Below are 13,458 nucleotides of genomic sequence, written 5' to 3'. Positions count from 1 at the left end.
AAAAGGACTCAATACATATAATTATAGTATTTTATACAAAAATAATAATCAAATTCAATATTTTTTTTCTTAAATAAAATTATATAATTTAAATAATACATTTTAAAATTATTTCCATTAATCATGACCTTATAATATGAACATTACATTTGGCCATAGTAAAATTGGTAAATTGAATACACCATGTATTTAAAATAATAAATTCAATTTTAAAAGCAATTAATATTAATTAAAACAGCTAACTCAAAATAAGGTTAATGCAAAAATTATAAATCATGAAAATATATTTATATATACGAGTAAAAAAATAATCATTATTTTCATTTCAACAACATTGTGCATTATTAAGTGGTATTTCTTTCAAAAAATTATGAAAATACATTTTTTGTGATTGATATATTGTCATTTAAAAATATTTGATGTTAACAAGAATACTTTGATAAATTTTCGTTGTCACGGATACAAATAATATATTTTTGTAACCATTTGTTTTATATTACTAGAGTTAAAATTGACTGGAAAGCCTTCACATAAATTATAATCTATTGCTTCTTAATGAAAATAATTACATGGTAATACATTTAGGTAATTAAATCTAAAAATAATATGAGTAAACAGTTATCAAATTAATATTTTTTCCATTACAAAGTTTACAATGGAAAAAATATTAAAAATCGCTAAAATTTAACAAATTAATAAATACACATTTTTATAATTTTATTCTATACAAATTTAGTAACCAACAAAAGTTTGACATAGAATCATTAATTTAAAATTATAAATGATAAATGCTAATAATAATGTGATGTTGTATTTGTATTTCATTAAAAAAATTAATAAAAAATTCACTCTGTATAAAACTTTTTATAAATAAAAATATGGTACACAAAATGTCTGGATTAAATAAAACCCTAAAAATGTGGCAAAGAGTAATTATTATAAATATATATATAGCATGCACAGTTAAAATTGATTCATCTGATAACATTTACAATGAGATTAGTGTGATAAGATACATTTTGCAGTCTTGTAGTTTATCTAAAATAGTGAACGAATGATCAACAAATGAACTAATCCCAATTTTGTATTTAATGATTATATTGTATATTTTTTTCTTAATACACATTGTGTCAATTGAATATCCTTTACAGATTGCATACTTATTATTTTTTTTATTTATAGAATTATGATTAAAATTTTATAATTTAATGTAACTAAATTGATCTAGTCCCAGTAAACAATTTTAACTGAATATATTATACGTATTATATATTATTTTTAATTTAAATATAATTTTCTAATTAATCAATAACAAAATTTTTTACCTACAATGCATACATTAAGTATGTAATTTAGAGTGAAAAAGAAAAATGATTTGTAAAAAAATAAACAATAATACTATTAGTAAAAATCTGATTTGTGTTAGTTATGTTTTGTATTTTACGTTTAAAATCAATTATTTTAAAACCCAAATCATAAAACACAAGGCATAATAAACTTTTGAAATCATTAATGGGTAATTATTTTATTAATACTACTTTAAATATAATTAATTGAGATCTGTCATGAAATATTATTTGAACAAATAGTTATAAATTAGTATTACAATGTTTTTTCAACTGAAAAATAAATAAATACATAAAAATGTCCACATTTGAATAAAATAAAATACTTGATATATGGTTTATAAGTTAATTGTGTAAATGTCTAAGAAATAGTTCCATCAGTCATTGATATTTAAATGGCACTTAAAAGTCAGTACCACGTTGAAATATTTAGTATGTATTTATTTTCCTATGATTTTAGAAAAAAATATATATTTAAATATCTTTATAAAAATATGATTCTAGATAACAGAAGAACTGAGTAACAAGATAGATACAATAATTATTAAAGTACAAAATTAGCATATATCTTGATTCATTTATGGTCACTCTTATTGCATGTTTTATGTTTGTAGACAAATGCATGGATTATAACAATATAAACCTTTTACCACAGAGTACATTTAGACTAGTATTTACAAAACAAAATGACTAATATAATACAAGTTTTAAAGTAAAAATAAATGTTAGTACTCTGTATGTATTGGTAATATTATATAATATACTAATGATTTGCCAAACTGACCACAATGATATGTATAGTGTTAAAAAAAACTAGTATTTATAGACAATTCATTTATGGTGATAACACGTTTGCATCACTTAATCATTACTATTTTGAGGCACTTATTTGTACCATTATTTATCTAAACAATTTGTATAAATCAAGACACATAGGTAAATTAAAATTATTGCTTAGGTACTACATTAAAATATCACAAGAATTTTTGAAGAATTAAAACTAAGAACATCTTTTGTAAAGTGGCTATATTAAAATGTTCATTTACGTGAACGTCGAGATGTAGGCGGAAAAATATTACCGAATAGTTTAGTAATAGAATCTCGATTTTCTGTGCTCATTGACATAATAGGTACAACACGTTCAATTACATTGAAATTTGTTTTTTTATCACAAGTGATCCATTCATCTTCTAATCTATAAGAAAATTACAAATGTATGTTATAGTTAATAAGTTATCAAAACAAATATTAAAACAACTAATGATATAATTGTTATAACAATGACATAACTGTTTAAAATCTACAATTTATATGACCTTAAGGATCAAATAAAATAAAATATTTTAATGTATGAAATAGAGATAATATGAACCCTCCATTTCATCAAAATGGCACCTCATTGTGTTGCCAGTTATATATAGATAATGATATATACTCTGTTTTAGTGAATATATGTAGTTTTGTGGTAGTTAACAACATTACCAGTCTATTTGGTAGATATCAGGATACATTTCTTAAAAGTATAAATTAAAATAACTTATTATAATTTAAACTTTTAGAAGTTAGACCTAATTGTTAATAAACTATAGATCATTAGTATAACATGATGTATGAAAACACTAGAGATTGCAAACATTTACAAGTAAATTAAGTAAATGTTATCAAACATAAAAATATTATAATATTATAAATTTATAAAATTAAGTTGATTTATACCAAGAAAATATAAATATAAGAAATGTAGAATATTGTTTATTACAATAGTTCACTAAATATGACATTAATTGGTATATTAAATACACCTAACAATATTGTTATACTTGCACTTATCGGTTGTATAATTTTTTTTTTTTTTTTTAATTTCACTTTCTAGTAAATGAGCATCAAATTCTATGCAGTGACAATAACAATGTAATATTGTTTTTGAAGTTTGTAACTGAATATTTCCTTAAGCTGGAGATCTATAATTCTATTTGCAATATCAAAGTGATTTAAAAATTTGCACAATGACAAAACATAAATCCAAAATATCTGCCAACTAGCAATTGGTGTACCTCTATAATTCACTATCAATAATATATATTTAATGCTAATATATCTTAATAGTTGGGTGACAGGCATTAGACATAATACCTGTCACCCAACTATTATATAAGTTAATATGTTACTAGTCTCGGTCACAATAATGAATATAACACCAAACAACAACAACCAATCATAATGTTGTATAGAACAAATTGTACAAATGTACTATTAACATACAATGTGTGTTTGTAATATAATATTTTTATATATAAATTATAATGTTCTATAAGTGACAATAATAATACATTATATAATTTTTAGTTTTAACCATCTGTTAAGAACCATTGGTTATTGCTGATTTCATGGGATTTTAGTATGATTCATCACTTGACTACTATCAGAAGCCCATCTTATTTTACATACTCAAAAAAAAAAAAAAAGAGAACTGTAATACTTAATACTGTTTTTTCCTATTTAATAAATGGATGATTACTGGCAAGTAACAGCTCTAAAGCTCATTGTGTATATAACAGAGCATTATAATCAGATCTAATTTTAGGAAGTAGGAATAACAATGAATGGGAGGACCAAGGAAAAGATAACTGTGCGTAGCTCTTGAAGGTTACTTATTATAATTTATAGAGCTACTTGTGCACAATTATGCAAAATGTATAAGTGCATTAAAGACAGATTGAAAATTTTCACACATTACTATAATAGTTATATATATTAAATTATACAATGAACTAAAAAGTATGATGGAAGAGAAGACACATTTGTCAAACACAGATGGTGATGTTTTTGCCAAATTATGAAATTAACCCAGAAAAATCTAGCTATCAGCTTGGATCTTAAGAATTTTACTCCCACATAGTAAAATATGTGAAGGTAAATATTTAATTATTCTGTAGCATTTAACAGAATTAAAGAATATCTCCATTTATGGAAGATAAAATTATCATATTATAGTAATATATCTAGTATTCAACTATGGTTAAAAAAATTAACATCAATACTTTTTAATAATTAATAAATAGATTTTAGCAGAAACATACATATTAGGAGGAAACCAACGCATCAGCACTTCTTGTTTTTTGCTCCCTTCCAAGATTCTTCTAGCAATGACCTAAAAAATAGTAAATATGTAAATATGTGTATAGAATATATATAATGACTTATAATGCCAATATAATAAACTTATATAAATGCACGTTATTAATTATCTGTATTATATTATAATTAGCATTATAATACCACAAAATATATGAATATATTTATGAAGTGCTTCAGACATATAAAAATATGATATCATATGGATATATGGTTCTATTTCAAATTTGATAATAATATTATGAATACTGATGACTACAATAGAGTGTATGAACCCACCACAAATTATACTAAAATTTAAAACACACTTCCTTTAGAAACCCTGGCTTAGCACCAGATTATTACTATTTCTCAATGAAATTAAGTTTGAAATTTTAACATATTAAGTTCACTTACATTGCACAAATTTGGTAAAGATGTTTAACTCCAAGAGTTAGCTATGGATAGTGTTAAAAAATATATACTTACAATATTCCTTAGTGTAATTAATATTTCAAATAGATTTTAAAAGAAGTAATAAAAAGTTATGTCAATATAATAGGCTTTCATTGCTTTTTTAAGTAAATTAGATTCCAAACATAAATAAAATTTCAATAGTACAATATTTAATATTTTGAATCACATTTTTAATGATAAAAAAAAATAAATCCTCAACATACTATCAAACAAGATATTTAACTCTGATTATTACACTACAATATTAAATTGAAAATTAATTTTACTATTTTATCATAAAAAGATAAATAATCAATTAAATCAATTTAAAGTATACAAAATACTCATATTTGAAATTGTAAAAGAATTAAATATTTAAAAATACTGTCAGAATAAAGATACATAATATACTCTTCCAAATCAAAATAAGATAATCTTACATTAGGATGAAATTTAATGGCTCTTCGGCTATAATCAATAAAATCTTGTTGACTATTCTGTGTACTTAAGAATAACTGGTTTTGTAATTCCATCATTGTAGCCTGATCAAAGTAATCAAATTTTCTTGCTGAAAAAATAACGATTTATACAGTTAGACCAAGGTTAATTAATAATTTTCTAGAAAACTGAATACAATTTACCAGTGAATGGTTGCCTACGTAGACGTAATTTCTTTCCCTTTCTTCTTATTAATTTACCATTTAAACCTTCATCCTCTCTATTACTAGAAGACTTAAAATGTTGATTCACATGTCTTTCAAGCATTATCTGTATAAAAATATTCCGTTATTTTTATCCTATCAATTATAAATTTAAAAAACTTATAGACACAAATACTCTATGATAAATGAATATATTAGAATTGTATTAACTATTAAAAAGAATTTGAGTATCTCAAATTTCAATATCAATATACAGTACTCCAACAGCTCTACAATTTTTTTTTTTCGTTAAATACCAATAATACTCCCCTTTTTGTGCTTAAAGGACTGAATGAAAAAGCTGTAAAAGCATAATCTTTGATAAAAAATTAATGTTAAAAATTCAGATTTTTCATTAAGTTAAAATGTGTTTTTATCAATCTAATATTTTTGTTAATTCAGTCCTTTGGTCTAATATTTATCAGATTATCAAAAATGTATTGTAATATTAAAAAAGTACATGAATAAATAATATTTATGAAACAATGGATGATGAATAGTTAAATTAAATGGTTTTATTTTATTCTTTCAATGCAAGATAAATTTAACTGTCTACAAGAATATAAAATATAAAGAACTTTTTTTTAAATTTTGAAGTTTAGCAGTTTTTGCATTAATATATCTAAAAATATGGTTAGGTATTAAAGATAAGTATGTATTTCTAAAAATCAAAAGTAGATTAAATAGTATTTCTAGTTTTGAATTATTAATTATAATTACTTGAGAACTAAAACGTTGTCTGCACTTCTGAACAATGCACTGCAATGGTTTATTACCTCCATGACTTAACACATGACGCTCAAGCCATGAACGTGAACAAGATGGCTTATTAAATACTTTGCAGTCAGACCATAAGCACACAAAACTTTCACTAAAAGTCTGAGAATTTACATGTTTTACCTGAAAGTAAAAAATTTATTAAATCATGGTAGTATGATATAATATAAACAAAATAATTCATCAATATATCTTTCATATTATCTATTTTACAATTAACATATATTATGAAGTAGTATTTCCTTTAAGATAATAAAAAATATATGATGAAATAATAAAACAAATAACATTTAAATAAAATTTCTACAAACCTGGAGATGTTCAATGAGCTTAGCAGTAGCAGTAAAATGACTATCACAATTACTCCAACGACACATGATATTTCCTCTCAATGAAATCCAATGGCTATCCAACTTTGGAAATCTGATTTTATTAGAATTGAAACCAACTGAAGTTAATTCAGTTGTGGAATAATTAAGTTGTTCGTTATTTCTTATTGAACCATTAATGTCACATTGCTGATGTTTATTGATTGAATTTCGAAGAGAGCATTTCAATCTTGTTGGCGATGCTTTTAAATTATCTTTTATGTTTTTATTTTGGTCCAACAAGTGGGGAATTTTAGATTTAAATAAATCATGAGAAGAACCAGAAGATGATCTCATAAAATACCTACCCTTATTTGGCAGTACTGTCTGATTTACACATAATTTTTTATGCGAACTACTAGAGCCACTTTCATCATCAGAAATATTATTATTTAATTTTAAATTTTTGGCTGAAGATGCATCAATTATACCTTCATCACAAATAGATTTTTTACTTTCATCTTTTATGTATTTGATTGAAATACTGTTGTCCATATGATCTTCACACAGTTTAAAATCAGTCTCATCAAAATTATCTGAACACGTTGAGGGGGTACAAGATGGAAATTGTAAAGATAACAATGATTCTTCATCTTTTAATAAGCATTTATTATCTAAAATATTGGATTGTAGAGAAGTAATGATGTCACTAGACAAAATTTCATCAGAACTACGAAGTGTAAATTTTGTTGGTGATTCTTCATCAGACACAAGAAACTTTTTAGCAGGAACAAAGTCACATTCAGATTTAACATCAGAAGACTCTATAAGTTTACATTGAGCTAATGGTAATGAATTAAATATATCGTTTATTTTCGATGAATTTTGAAAAATGTTTAATTTGTCATTACACGAGTCATCCTCAATTACATTTTGGTCAAGTTCTAGGTTGGCAATATTTGTATCTGTCTTGCAATAATCAGTAGTATCACAGGCATCAGAAAATAATTCAATATTAGAACAATCGGCTGCCCATTCTTCACTCCACGGCCAACATGCTAAATCAATTTCATCAGCAGAATTTGCTAAAGGTGGTGGGGGTGCCATTACAGGTTCACATTCATCTGGAGAAGGAATGGAATACTCACTAACCCGGCTATCTGGAGTCAAAGGCGATCCAAGTTCAGTAATGAAGGTTGCAACACCACTGAAAAATTATATTTTAGTTTCTAGTCAAAAATGTATTAAGAAACATAATAAATTAAACAAATATTGTTACACAAAAATTTTTCAATACAGCTTTTTAACTACAATACCATGCATTAGTTGAGGGTCAATAAAAAGGTCGATTTAATTCATGATTTCAATGAATTGAAATTCTCCCATTTTAATTATATTCAACCTGTTTTTTTTTTTAATTTTAAGATTGTTAATTTTGTTTTAATTTAGATTTGTTCATTAATAAATTGACAACCATAGTATATAAAAGAAATTTTATATATATACTGTATTGGAAAAAATATATGTATTTTTATTGAAGAAATTAAATGTTACAGATTTTTGTATTTAAAATAATTTCTACAGGATATTGCAATTTAAGATAAAATATCAAATTATGTATTATTAAATATACAATATATTGTGAGATTTATATTATAGAGATGAGTATTTCTCTGAAGAGTAATTTGTATAATCATTCTTTTTTAGAAAAATGTAGCAATTTGATATTTAATGTTTGTAAAAATGTATAAAATCCACATGTGAAAAATAACTTTTACTAAATTGGCAGTATTTTGGTCAATGCTTATGTATTTTTACCTTGAAGGGTCCCAACAATGGATGACTTCATGTCTTATTTCATGCTATGTAAATGTTTATGTACAGTCATCAGTTTAACTTATTGTATATAATTAATTGGGTTATAAATTTTCTTAAAAAAAAAAGGTATTTTGTCGCCTAGTGCATTATTACAATAGATCTTTATCTATGCTCAAAATATTGAAATTTTAGCCAACCCAGATTATGATATATGCTAAATTTACTTAATTGTATTAACTGTATTGTTGTGTGTTATTCACTATCATTGGATGTCTATTGGTTGCAACTATTTATTCAACAATATATTTACTGTCAAGTATCCACTAGTTAAATTTTATGAACTTGAAATTAAACTAGTTCATTTTAAAAACCATATACTAGAAGTTGAAAAGTTCATTTTTCCAAAGGATATTCCTATAACTGCCATAAACATAAACAATATACTGCATTTAAAATTAAGGTAATTACATGATTATAGAAATTACAGAATTTTCAAGGTGAAATGTAATTTTTCAAATAACATTCAATAACTATTATTATATAAAAATAATAAATAAATATGAACAAACAAATGGTAAAAATGAAAAATTTGCTGTTCAAAAAAATATAAAAATTATGAATTACTTAAAGGAATAACGATTTTGCATGTATAAAATTATGTGTAAAATAAAATTTTTAATTACCTTCTTAATTCCCAGTATTACTTAAGTCACGTGAATTGATTTATTATAAGGAGGTGGGACATTTTTACTAATACCGCTGAATTAAGGGATACTTATAAAAACCCCTATGACAATATTCAATTGAAAAATAAAAATTTGTATTTTTCAAATAATACACAATCATTATTAATATATATGCTAATGTAATACATTTTATTTTAAAATCTAACTGAAACCTAGAATTATTATCTATTTACTTAAAAATAGGTTTGCATTTTTTATTTGGTACCTATAATTTTTATGTAAGCTCTATAACAAGTATCATAATAAAATACATAATAATGTTGGTACAATAATTAAAAATAAATCTACTAAATATTTGAAATAATCAACCTAATAATTAGGGACCTGTTATTTGCTGATCATTATATACTCAACAGTTTTAAACAATTTCCATTAGTTCTTTGTACAGGACAATATCCACTAAAATTACAGGGAGGGGGAGGACTAATATTTTTAAAGTCAGTGTGAAACCCCTGTTATGGGTTCGATCCGACACGACTAAAAAAGTGTATAAAAATTATTTATTTTTTAGGTGGGGGCTAATGTGATGTCTAGGGGTTACTCCCTCTTAGCCCCCTGAAATTTGTGTCTTTAGTTCTTTGGTTATTGATTCAATATTATGATCCGCTGGTATTTTTAGAAACTTTTTCTTAAGAGGGTGTACACCTCAATTCACTCCAATATCAAATCATAACAAAGTAAAATAGATTATTCAGAGTAAACAAACAATTTGTTATGTTACGCATTTGTAATACAAAGACGGTGCATGTAGCTTTCTCTTAAGATTAAAATTGAAATTTCAAAGAAATGTATAATGTATCATACATTTTATGTTACATTGTAAGAAGGGATATCAAATATTACAGCCTTTGGCATCAATAAAAGTTAACACAGCACTGAATATGTATCACATAAATTAATATTAATATAATCTGTTTAATATTGATTGAATATATTACATATAATATTCTCAGTTGCTCTAACAACGTCATTAGAGCTCAAAATATATTTAATAATATTATAAAAGTAAGGAAAGAATGAATATTATTAAACGGGTTATTAAATAATATAATATATATAACTTTTACTTATATTATTTTCTTATTATATTTCATATATTCTAAAAAAATTAATCTTTTGAACATTAGATAGATATTATATAAGAACCTATTATTATACCAAATGTTAACTTTATAATACCTAATCAATTATTTTTGTATTCAAAGTTTCTAAACTTCTGTAATGATATAACACCATAACAGTTAAGTGTACAATATTCATATTTCATTTAAATTTTAAACTAACAAAACTAAAATAGTTGTACATGAGTTACACACCTGTCTGAACTTTCGGAGCTATCATACCTATCAACACATCTTTTCTTTGAACATTTTTTTAAGGTAAAAGGCCTGTCTGATGAACAAAACGTCATGTTGACAATCTCATGGCAAATATCCAATGTCTGAAGTGGATCCACTATAAAAAAAAAAATGCAAATACATTAGATTATGAATTTAATATTAAGGTGTTTTAGATAAAGATAAATAAAATGCTTTAGGTACTAAAATAGTTTTATAAACCAAATTAGTTGTAATCATTAAGAGGATGCCAGCACAATGTTTATTTTCTTTCTCTAGTTTATGCGAAACATAGACAAAAATCATTTACATGGAATCATTTTTTTTTTATGTTTTTAAATAACTTTAGAGTAAAATCACCCATTACTAAACGATAGTGAATAATATTTTAGAGGGTATGGCATATTGATTTGTCTAAATACTATCTCTTTAAAAACAATTTAAACATCATTTATATTTACAAAACATCTTTTATTTTCAAAGTCAAATACAGAGTCAAATAGTAATATAATATAAAACTGATAAGTAGGTAAATACCCTCAAAAATATGATCCTCTATAATTTTACTCTAGGATTACAAAAAAGGGGATGAGAAAAATCAAATATTGAGCTGACATCCTCTTGATACAGATACAAAAATATAATAATCACTACATAGATACATTTCTAAACCAATTAAATAATTATTTAATATTGTACCTATTAATGTTATTTAAATTTAAACAGCACTAAAACAATATTTTCAAGCTACCTATGATTAATCATGAATTTAAATTGAAGTTCTGGTTGAAGTATATGATACCCACCCAGAGATATAAATATTTTCACACTTCTTTATACTTCATTTTCACATTCATAGCTCAACCGCGGTACTAAGCAACTACTAATTTTATACAAAGAGTCAATAGAGGATTAAATGTGCATGTTCTGCATTTGAGTGAAACTGTTTTAACAGATACCAGATAAAAATAAATAAAATATAGTATAAAATGTGAATAAAACAATACTTTTACTAACATCTTCTAATTATATTCAATTAATAACCACAATTATATCAGTGGCTTATAACTGCAAAAGCAGATGTAAAATTAAATATTTATTAAAATGTTTAAATAGTAATACTCTTAAAAATACTAGTTATATTATATCTAATATATTCTATGATATTAAAATGTTTCTAATTATATACTAATTAGTAATTATTTTTATATTTATCAGACTTTACGTGATATCAAAATCAAAATATAACTGTTAACTGTATAAAATTCATTATAAATTATAAGTAGTAACTTTAGCTGCATAAAATATTTAAATTAATAAGTTTTTAAATATTGGTCATTCTCAATATTTTTTAATAAAAATACATGAAAAAGTAATTTAAGAATATGCCAACAGCACTAATTGTTTTTTCTCTCTGAACCTCACACTAGACAAAACATATCATTGTTTATTGTTTTAGATAAATTTTAGAGTGAAATTATTAGAAAAATTATGAATAATAATATTCGTGAGGGTTTGACATTATTTTGAGTAAATAGTCTCAAAAAATATAATATTCATTTCATTATGTATATTGTTTAAATAAAACACAAAAACAATACATCAAACCCTAGAAAACTTTTTTATCAACAGATTTTGTAATAGGTGACTTTCCTCTAAAACTTGTAATAACCATAAAATAATTGATATTGCATGAATCTTTTTGGCAAACAAATGTTCAGCGTGAATCAGAGAGAAAACAAATACAATAGTATAATTAGATCCTTTCTTAAAACGTAACTATCTGAAGTACATTAAACACAAAAATTATTGGTTGTAAAATAAATTAATAATATTCTTAAAATAATATCTTCATGACAATAAATTCCTTTGTTTATATTTATGTATTTATTACTTTAAAAATAGGTGAATAAAGTTAATATAATGAGTAACATTATTTAATTTTTTACAAAAATATGATAAAATACCTAGTATTCAAAAATTGTATACATTCATATAGGTAGTTATTTAAACTATAGTTATGAGGTAGTTACCAATATTTATAAGACTATAATGTTTATGTATAGAAGTTTTATTACAAGTGAGTAGATATTTAATTTTAATATCATCTAAAAAATAAAAAATATATGATATTTTATTCTTTGAAAAATTGTGACTGTTAAACACGAAATACATATCATACTCCAATGAAAACCCAATAACAAAACAACTGAGCATGGATATGCCTAATAAACTCGTATTATAACATGAATACAAATATAAATTTATATTATATTATTACGTATTATCGTTATTGTTAATCATTGCATGAGTGTGAGTTGTAATCCATAACATACACAAGCAAAACAATAATAATAACAATAATAACAATAATAATAATAATAATAATAATAATAGATGACACGCTCTGACGAGAGGGTGTTCTCGCGCGCGGTACGTGAAAAGTATATGAGCCGGAATAAAGAAAATGCGTACATCAAATACCATAATATTATATCTAAGCTTACGTTATACAGACGATGTTATTATATCGTGTGCACAAAAATAACAATAATATAACATAGGTAACCATAATAATAAACATTGTCGTATCTTTCTTAAAACTTACGGTTGTCGGTCAATCGGAAACGCACTTCTCCAGCCATTTTGCCGTCCGATACAGTGGTGTACTTACTATACTGCCGCTTATATGCCTGCCTACTACATGTATGGACCGTCACAAACTATACGATCGCGATCGCCTCACCGAATTGCATTCACGCGCACTCACACTGGCACGCGCGAACACACGGTCGCTCACTCACACGTACACTAGCTCGTTCACTCATACATACACTTTGGCTCCCTCACTCACA

General features: G+C 24.3%; 1 protein-coding gene across 1 annotated transcript; it reads right to left on the bottom strand.

The window, feature by feature from the left end:
* Positions 1–2,207: 2,207 nt before the first annotated feature.
* jing (AE binding protein 2 jing) lies at positions 2,208–13,446 on the bottom strand. The gene is made up of 8 exons (XM_015511540.2): positions 13,212–13,446; positions 10,583–10,721; positions 6,706–7,909; positions 6,338–6,517; positions 5,558–5,684; positions 5,357–5,484; positions 4,427–4,497; positions 2,208–2,541 (listed from the first exon to the last, which is right to left on the bottom strand). Exons 1-8 carry the CDS (start codon positions 13,246–13,248, stop codon positions 2,385–2,387), a joined length of 2,043 nt encoding a protein of 680 aa, XP_015367026.2. The 5' UTR covers positions 13,249–13,446; the 3' UTR covers positions 2,208–2,384.
* Positions 13,447–13,458: the final 12 nt, after the last annotated feature.

Source organism: Diuraphis noxia, unplaced genomic scaffold (genome assembly GCF_037042655.1).
Source record: "Diuraphis noxia isolate RWA-SAM2 unplaced genomic scaffold, SU_Dnox_SAM2 contig0001, whole genome shotgun sequence".
Lineage (NCBI taxonomy): Eukaryota > Metazoa > Arthropoda > Insecta > Hemiptera > Aphididae > Diuraphis > Diuraphis noxia.
This window is presented reverse-complemented; position numbering and strand designations above follow the sequence as displayed.